We start from the raw sequence: 19081 nt of genomic DNA, 5'->3' as shown, positions 1-19081 counted from the left end.
TAGTACATTCGCAGCGAACAGTCCGCAAAAATCACTTGTACCCTTTTGAAACACCGTTATTACTACGTAATGACACACAGGCGACAAATAGAAACTGGACTGTATCGGTAGAATATAGTGTGCTAACCGCAAGAGGCCATTCTTACCCGAAACGGAACGTTCGTGCTAGGAACGAACAAAAATCAAAATGCTAGTGTGGCGACCACCGGATGTTTCAGAGAAGGAATTTGAAATGGGCTGAGCACTAATGACTTCATTAAACACGGAGAGTCTGCTTTCGTACTGAGCCTTCGTTCTCTTCCGTGATGAATAGCACAAATGTAGAAGGTGCCAGCCTGCTTTCACTCTTCGCTTATACGCCTTGTGCGCTTCCTAGTGTGGTCATATCCTGAAACAGGCAATTCTCAGCACAGCTTTTCGTTCAGTGCTCTCAGGCTAGGTGAGTGGGGTCAGGTATAGCGACGAACAGGCAGTTTCGCAGCTGTAACTACATGTAGAGCTTTGATGCAAATGGCACCTGCTCTATAGCGCCACGAATCTATGCAGCGTTTGTTTGTTCTGTTTATCTGTTCATGCTTGAAGGCTGCCGGCACGCCGCTTTATCGCTTTGTTTGTGACGCAAGACGCGCATGGATTTATATCAATTGATCGCATCCAGGCGAAGCCGTTTCTACTTTGTGCCAGAATGTTCTAGTAACTTCCCAAGCTTTATCTCGAATGTTCACTATCAGCTTTAAAAAGAGCACGGCCGACAGCGGCGGGCATTCTGTTCGACGACCGCCGAGCACACTTGTCGCTACGCCGCCGCCGAGTGATTCACTTCTTTGCGGGCGCAAGTCACCACAAATAAAGAGTTCTGTTTCGAAGACATCCTCGTTGTTTTCCTGTTCGCCGGACTACAGTCACCACTACGTGACAATAGTCTTGTAATCAAACACACCGCCTTTACCTGCTGTCAGATAACAATACTGGATGTATACGATTCATCCCTAAAGAGCGTGTGTGGCAGCCAGCGTGCAGTGCCCACAATGAAACTCCTCTATCCTCGTGATGAATCTGTATATATGCCAGGAGTAGGCGCGTTTCTGGCACAGAACATGTATGTGGTGAAGTAGATTTCGGTGCTGCCTTTTTAACCGGCGGTGAGTTAAACGCTTAGGAGTACTTTTTTTTAATTCTTAATCTATTGCGGAATAAGCTCACCCACCGTGCACGACGAGCTCCACAGTACGGTTGACCGAGGCGGCGTCGTTGGACACGAAGCACACGTAGCTCCCTCTGTCGACGAAGCGCACGCGACCGAACTTGATTATAGACGAATCGTCGGTAGTCTCGATGATGCGTTCACCGTGAGACCCGATGCTGAGGCCGTTCTTGAGCCAGCGAAAGCGCAGCGGGGGATCGCCTTTGGACACGGAGCACATGAGCCGCGACCGGCTGCCTTCCTCAACCTTGATGACGTCAGGGAAGAAGTGATCGTCGATAATTGGGGCCACTGTGTAGCGTAAAAGACAAACACACAGGAAGTATTATTAGCAACGAATGGAACGCGATCGAGAGAACTGATGTGTCAGAGAAAAACGCCAACATATGAGCTCCTTGGAGAACAAATACAACCGAGATTAAAAGGACTCAAAAGAAAACATTCGACAGAAGTCTGTCTGGTTGGGAAATTTAATGTTAGCAGAAGGTAAGTGACGCCAACCACGTAAAATACAGGAAAAACACGACGTTTCGGGACCGGCTCGGCCGCTTCTTCACGGTGTGACTACGGGCGAGCGCAGCTTGGATTTTTAAGCCCCTGCGTGGAGGACCTCCGGGTCAATGGCCGCAGCCCATGGACGTAGGATGAGGGGAGTGTCCGCAGGGAACGATTAACATTCTCTCGTGTTTGCTGAATGTGCCACGACTCGAGTAGAAGCCTCCTGCGTGGGTTAGCCGGTCCTGAAACGTCGTGTTTTTCCTGTATTTTACTTGGTTGGCGTCACTTACCTTCTCCTAACATTTGTGAAGGAGTCTTAACATCTTCGAAGTGAAATTACCCTCCGCTAGTGTTGAGCTTCACCTGGCTGAGAGTTTCTTATGTTGCTGTTCATGGCTTAATTGTCTTGCTCTCGTTCCATTTCTAGATGGCAGTACTAGTTATAGTCGAAGCTGTGTTGGCATCTGCTCTGCATTCAGTTAGATTGGCAGTGGCACCTGAGTAAAACTCTTTCTCCGGGAAACTGTTTCTGCGTCATACTCTTGTAATCATAACCTCTTCCCCCTCCATTCGCCCTGTGGCTGAACAGAATGCTCCCAAGAGAGGCAAGATCCATAACAAACATGTATGCCGGTGATTAAGCCATCTCTAGTCGGTGCTTTAGTCGAGTAGTACGTACCCTCATGGGAGCATGTAATGTACAGCTTTTCATATAGCCCTGAATTACGTGCAGGCTAAAATTTTCCGAGTGACCATCGTTCAACAGAACAGAATAACACCTAAATGACAGGGATTTTTTCTGCGTGCTAACAATTATGGCCACTCGTTAGCCTTGAGTTCAAGGGCAGAAAAAAGGAAACTTTCTTTCCTCCCACTGTGTGCAAAGCCACCACATAAGCCTCGAAATGCTCAAGTTGAACCGGTGACAAAGAATGAGAGGAAATCAGAGTGGCGTTTGTGGCTGAAGTATTCGATCTTGAATCTTCATGTTATTCAACATACTGGCGAGTTTACGCAATTGCAACTTCTTTTTATCCTCCAAACAGAATCTTTTTTTTTTCGCCAGCTTTATGTGTACCTTTAAAAAGCGCGTGCGGAGACTGTGTCAGGTGGCCTTACCTTGAAAATCTTCATTTTAAATAAAGTGCTTGCCGGCGGCTTATACGGCAGCCCCTAATTCACACATTCGTCGACGAGCTTTTTATTGCATTTAGTCATGTAGCGATAGCAACAATACAATTTAAAGTAACAATATTTTAATGACTTTATTTTCTTTTGGTTTCAGGCCTGGTGTAATACCAAGTTTCTATCTTAATAGCTGGAACCAAGTTTGAAAAACCTCCCAAACTTCACACCAATTGAGGAGGAATTGTAAGTAGCACAATGAAATCCCAGCCGCGGCCGCCATGTTTTTGATTGGGGCCAAATGCAAACGACGCGAGTCTGCTGTGCTCTGTTTTTAGTGGACGTTAATGAGCCCTAGGTAATTGAAATGAGCTCGGAGCCGTCAACTGCAGAGCCTCCTTCCCTCCTCCCTTCCTTCCTTGCTTCCTTTCTTGCTTCCTCCTTACCTTCCCCTTGCTTCCTCCTTCCTTCCTTCCTTCCTCCCTTCCTTCCTTCCTTCCTTCCTTCCTTCCTTCCTTCCTTCCTTCCTTCCTTCCTTCCTTCCATCCTTCCTTCCTTTCCTTCCTTCCTTCTTTCTTTTGTTCCTTCCTTCCTTCCATCCTTCCTTCCTTTCCTTCCTTCCCTCTTTCTTTTGTTCCTTCCTTCTTTCCTTCCTTCCTTCCTGGAGCGGATTTCATCCGGCCTACGGTGGTCACATTTATATGTAGACTAAATTCTAAGGACTGAATACTGTGCTGTGTGATGTCAGTGCACGTTAATGAACCTCACGTGGTCGAAATTATCCCAAGCCCTCCACTATGACGATCCTCCTAGCATCAGTCACTTTGGGACGTTAAGCCCTATAAAACCTAAGCAAACATTATGCTGCTACTTGAGCGCCGATTCCTTTTATGACGATAGATGTCAGCAGCGAGGAACTCAGTTGGCATGAAAATGGGCGCAGCATGGTGGAAGAGAATATTATGAAAAATTTATCGAATTCATACCCAATTCTGGGGCAAGGATCAAGGAGAAATAAAAATAAGACAGGGAAAAAGGTGCCGAAGTGGTGGGATCCGGATAAATTTCGACCACAGGGGTCATAACGGGCCCTAAAATCACAGAGCACACAGAAAGTGAAAACTGGTTTTTAAGAGAAAAATGGCGCAGTAATTCTCCCACATCTCGGTGGACACGTGAACAACGCAGTGAAGGAATGGAGAAAAGTGGCAGTGAAAGAAAGAAAGAGAGGTGCCCTAGTGGAAGGATCCGGAATAATTTCGACCTCATGGGGATATTTGACGTACACTGACATCGCACAGCCCACGGCAGCTTTGCGGTTCGCCTCCCTCGAAACGCGGCCGCCGCGTTTCGATCACTCCCTGAATGCTTGATATGACTCTAGCTAGTGCTCGCTGATTGCATCTCACGCCGCCCCAACAACACTTAGTCGGACAAGCTCGGACGGCGGCCACCGCCACGGGGGTCCCAAACTAGGGACCTCCACCTAGTGCTTGTAAGGATCGGTCTCTTACGGGCTGATCCAAGCATACCTCCTGTCCCTTCCTAATAAATGTTTTCACTACCACTACCACCATCTCACGCTGGCAGCCAGGAAACAAGCTGCTGAGACGCAATTGTTCATAGAAGGCTCTCACGTCACAGAATTTTCTTTTGCCTCTTATATAGCCAACTTTTTCTGCTTTGACTAACCTCGGCATTTCAAGAATGTCATTGAGATTTTGCTTGTAAGTTTCTGCATATTTTTATTTGTCTACGCATACTTACCACTAAAACTTTTATTAACAATAATTTTTTTAGTGCATGCCGAAGTGCTCCTGTTGGGTGCTTGAACACACAACTTCAATTTGAATCATCAAAACTCTGCACGAAGATTTAGTTGCTCTGGTCGCTCTGGAACTCTCGTTTGTTTGAAAGAAATTGAGCGCTGTAGTTGAGTTTGTGTTACAGCTTGTGTACGTAGATTGTTCTTTTCTATGCGCTTGCTTAATCAAGTCCGGCATCCTTCCAAAACAACTGTGTGATAGCAAGCCTTGCACAGGCTGTTGTGATTCAAACCTTTAGTACTCAATATCTTTTGTCGTCTATATTCGTGAATATTGTGCGTGAACCTCATCTTCCTTTGTCTACATTGATCATCATCTCCCATCCTCGTCTTCGGCGTAAACGCCATTCCAGCGGGTGGCAATAAAACAAGCTCCGGGCGTGCTCAGTCTCTCAATGTGTTTAAACTCTGAGACTGTAACCAAAATACCTTTTCAACAAAAGGGAGCTAGTTTTATTTTGCCAGAACAAGATTGCCATTTATAAGCACTGCAGGAATATCCAAGGTACAGACTAGGAATACATCACTCTTCAGAGCTCATGTTCCCTAAGCTTTAAACTTTGCATTCTTCTCGTCAGGCCGTCGTTCTAATTGCAAGTGCAACATGTTTAGGAAGTAATCAAGGATGCGTGCCCCTGGAGCCATGCCTGCATATTAAAGAGCCAAAAACGGGACACTTACCAACGACGGAGACGTATGTTGATCCGCTCGCCACGAGTCCCGTTCTTCCCGTGACAACGCACGTGTATTCTCCTTCGTCAGCCGGCTTTTGTGCCTGCTGCACGAGAAGGCGTCCTCTGGCGTCCACCAACTGGCGGTAGTTGATAGGCAGCACCAGCCCCGCTGTGGACATCGACAGTGATTTCAGGGTATTAAGCAGGTCAATATTTATACCAGGTGTCCCAGCTAAATGTAACCAAGCTTTTAAAAAAGGCGAAGTGTCCTAGTTCAGTGAAACCAACTCAGGGTTGTTCATAGTCGCGTGGCCTAGTCTTGAGTATCTTTTCCGCTCTTCAAAGTTTATTAGTTAAGTTTAATTAGCTAACTTTTTAATTATTGACTTGAGGAAGAAAGTGTCAAAGCAAAAGTTTTAGATCACCTCGCAAAACCGCTAGTAGTGCTGTTTCCGTCAAGTTACGATTTACGTAGCTTTATTTATTGGCCTTAAAAGAAAGTTGTCGCGTGACCAGCTGTTCGCTCACTTCTCTGCCCCAATGTGCACCCAAAGTCTCATCGAGGAGAGGAGTTCAGGAAAAAACGGATTTTATTCTTTAAGGCGCGTCTTGGGACGTTGAAGTGGCACAGTTGTCATATGGAAGCTTTTTCTTATTGTGCGGGTCATGGTTAAAGGCCGGTAAACAAACTACTTTACGTATATTACTTTGCTGCAACTGTCTCAGTAAGCTGTTTCTCAAAGCGATCTACAACTTTTCCGTTGACACTTTGTTCCTCAAGTTAATAATTAAAAAGTTAGTTAATTAAGCTTGACGAATTAGTCAACCTTTAAGAACGAAAAAATACTGCAGACTAGGTCACGCGACTCTAAACAACCCTCATTTTGTTTCAGGCGGCTAAGAGGCGGCTTTGTTTCAGGCGGTTAATTAAGCTTGACATTTAGCTGGGACACCTGGTATATCATAGCATAGACAGTACTGTTCCTGGAGGACTGTCGTGCACCCATGCCGTGCACCCTCGAAGCTTCTTGTGTCTAGAGGTCTAAACTCATGACCTGGTGTGGACAATCGGGCAAAGTGCGGTGACAGCACAGGAGGCTTGCAGAGGCCTCTGTTCAAGAAGGCGCTGGCTGAGGTCAAACTTAAAGCGCGTTCAAACGCCAAGGAGGGAGCGCTCGAGCTTCAAGCTGCTCACGAAGGCTGGCAAGTCCCTCAAGCACGAGATGGCCAAGCAGAGGCCAGGATGATCAAGTCGAAGTCAGCAAGGCAGAACACCCCCCCCCCCCCCCCCCACCCCGGACAAGGACGTATAAACCTAATCTGTGATTTCTGTAAAACCATAAGCAGCAAAATTACTAATCCAAAGAGCCCAAGAAACCAGCTAGCGTTCATCCTCCGCATTACCACGAATTTCTAGCATCCAAAAAGTCTTCTTTCTAGGTTGTTATTCCACGCGCTTTCGAGAACCTCAGAGCGGCTGCGCAGGAGTGGTGTTTCTCAGAACCACCTAAGCGCGAATCCCCTTGCGTTCCAGCTCAAGCGTTTGTGTTTCGAGGAAAACACATTCACTTGAAAGCACCATTTCTAACGTCATTTTTCCTTCCGGGCGAAACAAATAAAAACTCTCGACTTCAGAGTAGGCGCATCTTGGCTCCTTCCTTACTTTAGCCCCTCTTTAAACGGAACGACTCTGCTTCTCTAAAAGTGTATTTCGTTGAAACCCAAAAACACTTTTGCGAAGAAAGAAAGAAAGAATTGCTTGCATTTTCTCTTTTGGACGCGCCTTTCACGAAAACATTCTTACGTGAGAGGCACATCAAAGAGAAAAAAGAAGCACATTCTGATGCATTCTGAAAAGCTTCCCTCTATTTTGTTTCTAGGATATTAGACCTACCCCGAAATTTTTCAATGAGAAATGAAGAGAAAGAGAACAATAAAAAATTTACGTGCATTCCTTCCCCGAACTCACAGCCTTGACCTTTCTTGTCCTTATTCAACTATTTTTTTAGCCCAACATGCTATTTGTTACTTTGAATCGTTTTGTTTTCTTTGGAAGCCCCGTTGAAGAGGCCGAAAAATGAGAGCATTTCAGTTTCCACGGCACAAAATAGAAAAAGAAATGTAGAGCTTGTTCAATGTGGCTTTCTTGCCAAATTTTTCGAAAGGTATGACGACGCATGCTTTCTCTCTTCCTCTTTTGTCGTCAATAGATTTTGTTTTTTGCCCATTGGATGAAAGGCTAAAGAGCGCACTTTCAGTGCTTGTGAGACCAGCGTGCGGGTTCTCGTCCGTGTCTGCTACAGCGCAGCCAACCTCAACGAGCGCTCTTTGCCCAGTTGCTTGGAAGCATTTCGGTGCGCGTGCATAGAAAAGCATCAGAGAAAATTTATTTAAAAAAATGGTTTCTTTAACATGAGAGCCAGCCATCGTTTGCATGAGCATTTCAACTTGGCTCTTCGTGAACGACGCGGGCAGCAAGAAAATATAAGTAAATGAAACACCAAAGTGAAGGTAGTAGAGTTTAAATGGTTCATTGCCTAAATTTTTGCCAAACTTCTGGCGCCTAAGCTCTCCTATGGTGGTGCCAAAGCTTTTTGTTTTTTTTTAGCTTAAAAAATAAACGCTTTTTGCGAAGAGTTTAGGGTGTAGGCATTATGCTATAAAAGACGACACAGTAGCTCGATAATCTAACCACAGGGGGGACACCATTCTAGAGAGAGGTAGGCGGATGGTTTCTTGACACTCGAAAACTGAACAAGGGAGGAGAAATCATCAGTGTGCTTGCCAACGTTTAGACAAGAGGCCCAGAAGAAAAGTCCTCCTGTCGAAATCCTGGCAAGCACCCACAGATTCTTCCCTCCTTTTTTCATTTTTAACAGGGATAACGAATTTATGATAAAGACCTGGAAGGTAAGTGGAATTTTGAGAAGCTAGGCCCAGCTGCTCGCCGCTTCTACGCGTTTTCTGTTTTCTGTTTGTTTTTTTTTTATCGAATAAACAGGCAGCAATTACGCTCTTGTGTACGGATGCGCTGGTGCGTAGCAACATGAACGTAAAAGAAATGGCAGTCATGTTCAGGGAAATGTCCTTTTATGCGGGGTCTTAGTGTATGCGACGTTTTTGCGGTCACTACAGGCGGCAAACATTCTAATGAATCAGGTCTTATTTAAATATTTGTACGGGACACACATAGTTTGATCTCTTGGATGTTTTTGTCCGTTGGCGTTGCGGTTCGACTACGTCACAAATACCTTCCGGAACATTTAATTCACACAGGAGGAGAAACGAAATGCCCGGTACAGAATAAACATGCATGCACTTACCACGGCGAATACAACCTTTGCAAGGGTACACGCTTAAAACACGGACAGTAGTAGACAGTCTGTGGGCGCCCTCCGTTTTTTGGGTATGCCCACAACGTGGGCGCTTCATGCAACGAGACTTTGAGGATGAAACAAAAGCTTAGGAGAGGTTCTCGCTGTACGAGCTGCGTGATAAAAATGTGCTGGAAGTCACGTGTTTCCGCAATGGCTACTGGGAGTCTTTGGCGGATGGCGCTGCCATAGTAACGTTGGACGCAGCGGCGTCATTTGCTGCGTTGTCCGCTGCGTTTGCGCGAGCGCGCTGAGACGGCAGCCAACTAGTGGGGCGGAAAGCACTCACGTCGGGTTTCAAAAAGAGGCTGTGGCATCTACCATGTTTTGTTCTTCCTACACGCAACAAAAGGAATTTTCCTCCTCTCCTCTGAGCCTCCATTATCCCTCTCCCCCGTTTGCACACTGTCTTACCTTTCCTTGCAACCAAGTTTAAATATTTTTTTTTCCATACCGGCTGCAGCTTAGAATACTTCTCAGGTGTATTTCCATGTTTAGAAAGAAGAAGTCTGCAAAATATCTGAATATATGCGCTTCACGCCTTCCCCTGTTTGCACTTTCTTGTCAAGTCTATACTGCTGGGAAATCAATTTTTGTAGGAAAGTTTTTCTTGTTATCATGTCGTCCCGCTTTAAAAAAACCTATTTGGCACTCATAGATGGTAAAACTCTCACGGCTTATTTTATTTAAGCTCTCAAAGCTGAGGTCCTACCTGCGCAAGCAGGGACGATTTAGCGTTTTCTGCCAGCAGAATGAGCACCAACCGAGTGGCCTACTTCGTGCGTAAGCCGATCTGGAAACGAGCATATAATTTCAATCAATGGCCATCTTGCATTTGTACTTTATTTCGTTAATCACCACGACAGCATTACTCTTATTATGATTTAGGCATATTTCTTAATGGAGATACTTTTGGGAATGTTCTTTTTAATGCTGCCGTTAACATTTTCACTTTCGCATTTTTTGTTTGCAATGCATTCGGAACCCAAAAGAGGACATATATTTTATGTCTGCTTTAGGTTTGATAAATGCGTTTGCTCCACTCATGCAAGTTCAGCACGTGATCTTTTTTGAAGTGCCTTAATATTGAAGCTCTTATCAGCCATATTTAAGAAGCACTTTAATGAGTCCCTTTTGCATTAAGTTAGATGTTTGCTCATGTCTTTTCTCTTATCTTGTCCTCGTTCCAGTGGCAGTGCACAGTACACTCATATCGAGCCCCCGTGTTCAAACTTATAGTTTAAAAAACAGCTCTATCGATAAAACACTGATCTGGCTTATGTACTCATTAAATCAATGCACTTCCCTATGCACGCAGGGGCCACCGTGATTTCAATGCGAGCCTTTTCAAGGGGTTTCAGTGATTGCTACCCTCTGCTACTACCCTTCTTTCCTCTCTTCACTTCGCTGACCTTGCTTCCCGGGAACGAACAGCTAGCGGACAACATTGTCTAATAACTACATGTATGCCACGGTAAATAAAAAAGAATTCTTTTTACACTTGTGAGTAGGCGCTATTTTACAGAGGAGTACTCGGCAGCCCTTCCAGCAAGTGGCGCTATTACGTAAGCCATCATTCTTAGTAAGTGGCGCCATCGCGTGACGGCTAAAGAAATCGAGACGTCGAAACAGGTACCATTGTGAGGGGAGCGTTCTGGGTGGCTTTGAAATAAAGGTGGCGATGGCACTGAAAATCACCATCATGTCATGAAACTTGCCTTTGTGCCATGCAAGAGGCTCAATGGGATGACCGCCATAGGGGCACCGCAGCGTGAGTTGCGTGCCGGACACCACGGTGACGTTGCGCAAGGGTCGGACGAAAGGCGGTCCCTGGACGTCGAGCCTCGCCGAGTGTGACTCGGTCGCGATGTCGTTGCGAGCGACGCAGCTGTACTCGCCGCTGTCTTCCAGCCGTGCCTCTGATATGGCCAGGAGGGATTCCACTTGGGAGGCACTTCGCTCGGTGTTGATCTTGAGGCGGTGCGAGGGGTACAGAAAGTCGCCGTCTATGGCCCAGCTGATTTCGGGTGCGGGGCTGCCACGTGCTCGACAGAGAAGCGACACAGGATCTCCTCGTTTCACCGTCAGCGGCTCGAAGGTGTCAACCAGCGTCGGAGAAATGTCTGCGAGGCAGAAAGCGGAACTATAAACTCGCCCGACGCCGCGAACGATAAAAGGCACGTCTGTCTTTTAAGCCGTTATAAAACTGCATAAGCTGTCCTGCATAAGTGCCATTCGAAATAAGAGACAATTGTGGTATATGGGAGTGCAAAACGTACTCATAGGTTTATATGTGGTGGCTAGCTGAGCTTTCGAGTTCGTCCACCCACAAAATAATGACGGCTGTTTTCTTTTCGAAGTATCACAGAGTATGGTTACTCGTTTGTAAAATACGATGGTAACTGAATTCGGCAACTACAGCCCCCGCCATTCCGTGGCATCAGTAGACAGAGATCTAACTTTCCGCACAGAAAACCATGAGCCCCCCCCCCCCCCCCCCTTAAATATGAGTACAACTAGTGTGCACTTCAAGGGGGCAGCCAATGCATTACTTTCAAATATATCCCCAATACTCTACCCCTCGAGCGCCAAACTAAAACTAGGAAAGGTCAGTAATTCAGTTTTCTTGTCTCCTTGTTTTCTTGATTTTACCTCCTTTATTATATTGAACTGACTGAGTATACACCAGGCTTGCTCGAGACTGCGCGAATCCCTTTCACAGCTGGTCTGGAAATTGTCTAAGGTTGCTCCACCCGATTTCAAGCTTTCAGTGTGTTTTTGCTGGCTGCACATGTACGAATGCTCACCGTCTAGTCGAAGTCTGGCAGCGGCCTGACACGAGTCGCGGTCGTTTGTGGCGAAGCACTGGTACATGCCGGCGTCCTCCCGGCGCACAGTCCGGATGCGGAGCCTGTCCTCGGCCACCAGCTCGATGCGGCCGTCGGGAAGCAGCGGGGCCCCGTCCCTGCGCCACGCGACGCGGTGGACGGGCTGCCCTTCCACGCTGCAGTTGAACTCGGCCGGCATGCCGATGGCCACGGTCTGAAGCCGAGGTTCCAACCGCGCACTCAGGGGCACTGTGAGTAAGAAAGAAGGAAAGAAAATGAATGCAGCCAATTATACTTTCAAAAGTTCTAAATCTTGCTAATAAGTGGGGAAATTCTATGCCGCAAGACGCTCCATTGTCTTATAGTAGGCCTGTTAGAAACGAGGACAGCACAACCCTTGAAACCCCGTCGTTAAATGATACCCCCTGAGACTACTGACTTAGTCTATAGTTTTCGCTCTCTGTACATAAGCGATTGGTGAATTTTATGCTGCAAGCAGCAGCCCGCGCTATGAGGTATGCCGCATTGAAGGGCTGCGAAAAAGTTTACCAGGTGGGTTTCCTTATCGTGGACTTCATTTTTTTGCGAAAGCAATACTACGCTAGGTTTTGAGCCGTCAGCGTGGTCCCGGCGGTAACCACGTTTGACCTTCAGACGACCCCCGTAGTGACGTCACACCGAGCGGAGGAAAACTGGAGACCAGCTCGGCTCGTCGGCGCGGTCACAGGGTAACCACGGCGCGCCGCGCACCTGCTGCGCGCCGCCGCCGCGAGGAGGCGCTCGCTGTGGTGACGTCATACCAGCTGCGAAAAAAAGGGCCCCCAGCTCGGCTCGTCGGCGCAGTTCCAGGGTAACCACGCCGCGCCGCGAGGAGGCGCTCGCTGTGGTGACGTCACACCAAGCGGAGAGAAAACTGGAGGCCAGCTCGGCTCGTCGCCGCTGTCCCAGGGTAACCACGCCGCTGCTGCTCTCTCTCTCTCCTTCCCTTCCTCTCTCTGAGAGAAGATTACGTCTGGAGGTGTATATATAAGGTGTTTCGAGCAAGGCCTCGTTTGTTTTCGCAACCTACCGGGCTTAACCAAGCTAAGCCTCTGCCATTTTTTTTTTACAGGGCAGTCTTTTGCCTTTTGCCACCACAGAGATACAGCTCACATATGCTGCTATCATGCGCACAGCACCTTAAAACCATAACCACTACGGTGGCGCGTCTGAAAATTTATACAGCGAAATGACGAGGCATCAGCTCTTCGATGAAATTTGTCCGCGAGGCGGAAAATTGTTCAAGAGCACCTGAATAACTATTGCTTTTTCCTTTCGTTAAATATAATATGTAAGCAAACGCTGCCCTATTAGTATCACTTTTGTTTTAGTATTACTAATACTTGCAGACTACGAGTGCTGCTGTACGCTTTATTTTTGCATTCGAAACATTTTCTTCCGTTTTCAACGTACGCCAAGGCCAGCTCACTTTCGAACAATACGTCCGCATTTTAAACTACCCCTCATGCTACAGAAGAAAGCGTTCTCACATCAAAACGTCGCTATACAATATTCGATAAGGTAGACTACTGGGCCTCGTCTGTAAAGGCGCCTTGTAAGAAGCGTTCCGTGTTTGAATGAAAACCAAATGAATAACTATGGCGATAATTTAAGTAGATTCCGGACTAATGGCTGGAGTAATCCTTATATAAGATATTCCGCAATAATACTCGCGGGGCTGGCATCTGCAAAACGGAGTAGAAATAATCGACTCTGCCTAATCACTTGTTACGAATCATCATCATCCGCCTAACTACGGCCACTGCAATACAAAGAGCTTCACCATCTCTCTCTCTCCTGTTAACCCTGTCCTGTGTCATCTATGGCCCCTCATCCATATCGCGGAAAAAAAAAAAAGAAAGTAGTAAGTTCAGCTCGGGACACTTACCTACAAGCCAAGGTATATGCAGCACTCTGGGCTAAAGGCGAAACGAACCACCGTAAAGCCCCCCGACCGTAAACCAGTAGCTGCATTGACAAGATACATGACGGGGGTTCACATGAGCCAGTCAAAGCCGGTTCGAGTCGGTTTCCAGCTTGTTGGGCTCATTTAAACGTCAGGGGATCGGACTAGCACCCGTCGGGTGGGGCTGGATCAACCCCAGCCCGACTGCAGAGGGTAGGTTCACTCGGCTGGACGCGTTTGGAAGCAACATGTATACGCTACCTCGATGGGCCGGCGCTTCCTCGCTTTGCCTCCTTTCTGGGCTGGCCGGTGTTGCACAGAGAACCATGAAATTTTCATCTGGGCGTTCTTTCCCCTTCTCCTATACCGTTTGCGATTGGTTTCCTTGCGCGACGCTAGGTGTAGCGGCGATCTCGGCCCGACAGAAACGAGTTCATTCAAACGCGGCCGGGTCGGTCTGAGTAAGCTCGACATCTGGTGCGACGAGAATCGTCCCGCTAGCGTCAGGCTCATGTACACGAGACTACGCACTACAAGGCTGTGATGGTGAGGTGGAACTCACCTGCCACTGTAAGGACCGTCTCCACCCTCTGTTCACCCACGCTGTTCCTGGCAACGCAGACGTAGCGTCCACCGTCTTGCACGTTGACTCCACGTATGCTGAGCACGCCATTGGATGACTGCAGCCGGTGTGACTCTGTGACAGAGGAACGCCTCCCTGTGCGGTCTTGTCGATACCAGCTGCATAGTGAAAGTGGGCCACGTATAGCTTGTTTTAGATGGTGTCTGCCAAGTTTCCATTAATTAGGGCAAGGAGGAATAATTTGACTGCTAGGCAAACACGATGCGCGAAAAGACTAATGACTAACAGAATTCCTGCTCGTCCTTTTAAGCAATATAAAGTGTTCTGTTAATCTTAGCTCTAATGAACTTGTCTCAGGCAAGACAAAACTGAATTTTTCCGTGGAAGCAATTAACATCGGACTCAAAGTGTGCTATACAAAAACTACGCAAGGAAAGTTATCGTACAACGAATCACATTTTAAACGACGTGCGCAATGCGTTCTTTTCATTTATTTCGATCTTTTGAGAGAGCGCGCTCTTTACTGCTCCTTTATGTGCTTTTGCACTTAAAGCAGCAGACAATTTGGCCAATAGAAATTGTATCTATTCGCATAATTGCACCTCCTGCTTGGCATATTGTAATGGCCTACTGATTTTTAAAAAAAAAAATAAATTGATTTCTCACGCTCTTTCCTTCCGCAACGATTCTATGTATGTCTTACGTGTAGTGGGGTGGCGGATATCCTTGAGCAACGCATGGCATGTCGACGTGGCCTCCTACCCTCGTCCTCAACTCAGGAGTGGTAAGTACGAGTTTGACTGGCGTCGTGGCGTGAGCATCTGCAACAAGAAAGGGCATCAGGTTGTAAAGCTTCATTATGTGGATTCACTAAGTTTGCCTGCTCTTGAATGTCCCATACATTATGCGTGTTAACTTGCTTGCGCCTAACACGGAAATAAATATTTGAAGGTGTTCGACCCTGCCTCAGTAGTGTGAAGCGCTAAGATTATGGTAGTGGAAACAGACACTTTGCTGCTCCCAGTAATCTGCAACACAAGTGCGTCAGGTTGAAAAAAAAAATAAAGCAGTCTACTCAAATCTCAAGCATAGAAGGTCGGGCGGCAAAGTAAATCTAAAATGTGTTTGCTGATACTATTCATATTTACAAAGAGACTACAGGTAACTAAGTTAACAAACGAAGCCGATAACGACAGAAAAAAGGCACTATGGACTAATATTCAGCGTTTGCCGCTTATTAGCAAGTATAATAGCTATAAAAGACGCTGAAAACACCTGCTGAAAATACCTTTTTCTGCGTGGCGACATGACTCACTGGTTCTCCCGAAGGTGTTAAGGTCTTGAAGAGGGCATCACACATTTGAAAACGAGTATTTTCCACGCCTGTCGAGTTTTTTATGACTTTTTATCGTACCGTAGCTCTTATCGCTGTTATCTTTGCGGTGCCTGTATTTTCTTTTCGAACCAAATCATCCATTTTGCAGTTTTGCCATTAGCAGCCTTATTCTTCTAAGCGCTATATACGAAGCCTTCCTCCATTGTTTCCCCCCTTACAGGAGTAAAAAAAGAAAACAGCAGTTTCCTAACGCTGCTTACTTCTCCTTCAGACGTATGCTGCCCTATGCTGGCCTCAAGGGTCCTTCGCACACTAGGCAACACTTTTTATGCGTTTTCAGCGAACCCTGTCCAGTTTTAGTAGTCCTACTATGACATCTCCTGAACGCAACTCTGCGGCAGCGACGAGAAATAATCCTTGATGGATCGTCGCACGCGGAGCAGCGTCGTTTGATCCATTGAGTCAGTGATATGGCCGGTATGTTCCGACCTTTATTACAAAGCCTTGCTATTGTACGGCGGAATTCAACGCACTGGTTACCGCCAGAAACGCAGCAGTGATTTTCTGGTTTCGGAGTTTGTAGTCTGCCGGGCGGCCACACTTCTCGTCGTCTTCTACGCCTAGCCGTTCAGCGCACCTTCTTGACTATACTATTTAATATACTGTAAGCGCGCAGTCATAGAAATGTTGCACTGCAAATGAAATAGAAGATCCATTCCGTTAAGCCTAAATCTGTCCGTGTTGCAGTGCTTGCAGGTCCATGCCAGCGCAGTTGTTCTCAGTCATCCAGCGAATATCCGTGAAAAGATCATCAACGTGAACTAGAAGGGCCTATGTAAATACACTGGGCTGTTTTCTATTAATAACAACTGCGCACACATGGCCAATAGGCACATTAAATGATAAGAGTTTTCTGTGCGTCAGCTTCTTTAATTCCGTGCCTTATTACGGCATCAACGAATCACAACACTGCCCTTTGTTATTTAACGACGGGGGAGAGGGTGATATATTGATTTCATTTAAGTATCATTTCATTATGATTCTTATTATAATTTTGTACCCCGATTCTCTAGCTCTCAATAAAATCGGTCGGACATAAGTGCTGATGGCAAGGATAGAATAGAATCGGGCGGAAGTAACTGTATGACAGCGGAATTACTTTCAGTGCAAGCATTTCATACACTGCTTACAAAACAAACGGAGACCACAGGTAAGGTCAATTTCTGTGAGAAGACAGTACATGCAAAACTGTAACCAATAATTTTCGCTTTCAACCTGTACGCACGATTATATATCTGTTCTTCGATTTAATGTTGCAGATAGTTAATAGAGTGCATAAGCACAGAAAAGCACAAAAGGGAGCAGCTTTATACGTTCAAAGCCTAAAATTCATCGTCTCGGGCTTCTGTTTACATTATCTTTTAGTTTTGTTATTCACCCACTGTACATAGGTGTTCATCGTTGATGACAATGGTCTTGAATTCTCTCCGAAGCGCACCTCAACCACCATTCGCATCGTTTTACCGCAGGCCGTTTTCAAACACCAGGACGCGTACTTTTCCTTCTCTTGTAATTTCTTTTACTGCATCAAGAAAATATTTTCGTTCGAATGAGGTTTCCACCTTCCTCAAGGAAGCGCGTATTTATCGTAAAAAATTTAAACATTGATTCTACCTACGCTGACCCCATGATCTGTCCACCTTAGCGCCACCGTACTGGGCGAATTGAGGCGCCCCCTCTAGGCCATGAAAATCACAAAACCTGCATTCTACACTGACCTCATGTCTGCTCTTAACTTTAGACAGCTTTTTATAAAATATCAGCAAACTGCTGCAGCCATAGTACTACTGTAGCTGTTTCTGAGCAATGTATAATAAGAACAGCACTATGAGAGAACGTTTATGAGTCGAAAGGTGTTCGGTAATTGCATTGGAGCAGCTGCGTAAAAGCTTCACAAAACACTTTGCGGGGTTACTTGGTTAACCACATTTCTAAGCAGTGAAACCCAGTGCTACAGTGCTGAATTTCTTCTGTTTGGAAATAGTGAACAAAGCGGCTTACTACAGCTAGCACTTCGGAAAACAAAACTTCGTGCAACGGGCTAATGTAAACGATAATTTATGCAGTGAAGGCAGCAGATCGCTTCCTCGGCATTTCCGGCCACTGCTGCGCATCCACGGTCGAACGACTGCCTCGCCTGTTTTCGGCGCACTCGAAGAGGGCGATCGCCCTGAATAATGAAAGACTTACAACTTTGCCCTCGCAGTATAAACATTGGTGCAAACGCGAGCTTTCGCCTCATACGCGAGGAACAAACGTGAGAGTGCCAAGATACGGTGAAAGCAAGTAAGCTACCACCAAGACGACTGCGGAAGTAAGAACGCGCTGTAGTGACTCGCCATAGCAACTTGTGTTGCTTATATGCAGTGTTGCAATCTAGAGAACTTTCTCGGCCGCACTTTCTTAAACTGGTTTGCTTTGACCAGTGCAAAAGGAAAAAGAAGTTTCCGCCTCTTCGCCAATCGTATTTTGGCCCCTTCGTACGTGATAACGTCGCGAGAACTAGTTGCCTTCGCACGTTCGGCCTCAGCAAGCTCTGTTTACAGTAGCACATGCATCGTCGTATGTTGGGACTCCGAGACAGGAGCGCCTCGCGCCATAACGAATTCCCAGCACGTTCTTCGGTAATGCGGACTGCAATCTGCGCTCCCGCCGCCCCCTTGGCTCCGTCCACCCACGTCCTCTGAGATGCTTTTCTCAAACACGTAGTCCGGATACTGCACCCGTTCCCTGATTGAAAGCCGGAAAGCGTGGGCTCGCGTGAAAGTATGTGAAGACAAGCCCAGGCTCGTTGGTTTAAGCCTTTTCCTCAAGCCTAAGGAATGACAAAACTGGCCTGTTTTGTTTCGGATAGCCTGTGACGTGAGGTAAATACATACTAAACACGAATCTACGGAAACGATGGTTTCAAAGGGACGCATACCGCTTCAGTTCTCATGCCTAAGCATGTATTCGGTAATTGGGAAATAGAACCAGTTCATCTACTCATTGCATACTCGTCCCTATGAAGAAACAAGCCAAAAAGACGGGGACAAAGGAGAGAAGAGGCACACACAACGCGCACACAAGAGGCATATACAGCACACAACACTTGTGTGTGCCTCTTGTGTGTGCGTTGTGTGTGCCTCTTCTCTCCTTTGACCCCGTCTTTGTGGCTGGTTTTTTCAAAAATATGTACCAACTAACCGAGATTTCAACTCTCCTGCATACCCGTCGCCGGTCTAAGAGGCACATTCGTGACATGCCTAGATTTTATTTCAACTCTGAGTGATATTTTCTACATCATTTTCTACATTTTCTACTGCTGACCTCGTTGAACTCTAAACTGGTTTGCGTCAGTTGAAACCGCACCAGTTACACATGCGGCTTCGTTTTCTAAGTTTTAACTGCAAACACAATGTTGTCCCGGTATCGTCGCGGTTCGTAAAGTCTGCGATATTGTTCGGTTACAGTTCTCGAATGGCGCCTTAACTTCAGTCTTGTCTTGACGTGAATTGCGCGAGTAGAAGTTGGACCGATAAAATCATCCTTCTCATTTGAAACTGGCAGTTTACACCCACGACTTGCAAAACAAACAAGCCTTAATAATGCTGTGAAGGGGAATTTTGGGAATAGCGGCCACAACTTGC

General features: G+C 46.5%; 1 protein-coding gene across 1 annotated transcript in view; it reads right to left on the bottom strand.

The window, feature by feature from the left end:
* The window catches only part of LOC149371675 (cell adhesion molecule Dscam1-like), a 94944-nt gene that overhangs the window by 29710 nt on the left and 46153 nt on the right, over positions 1–19081 (bottom strand). The window contains exons 6-11 of the mRNA XM_089585223.1: positions 14760–14877; positions 14036–14214; positions 11508–11777; positions 10419–10823; positions 5334–5495; positions 1208–1495 (exon numbers count right to left, since the gene is read on the bottom strand). Coding sequence (XP_089441349.1) covers positions 1208–1495; positions 5334–5495; positions 10419–10823; positions 11508–11777; positions 14036–14214; positions 14760–14877 — 1422 coding nt within the window. The remainder of the gene's footprint in view (positions 1–1207; positions 1496–5333; positions 5496–10418; positions 10824–11507; positions 11778–14035; positions 14215–14759; positions 14878–19081) is intronic.

The sequence above is a fragment of the Amblyomma mixtum genome, chromosome 1, assembly GCF_055824585.1.
Source record: "Amblyomma mixtum isolate Tamu chromosome 1, ASM5582458v1, whole genome shotgun sequence".
NCBI classification, from domain to species: Eukaryota; Metazoa; Arthropoda; class Arachnida; order Ixodida; family Ixodidae; genus Amblyomma; species Amblyomma mixtum.
Note: the sequence above shows the minus strand (reverse complement) of the source record. Positions and strands in the feature narration are given on the sequence as shown.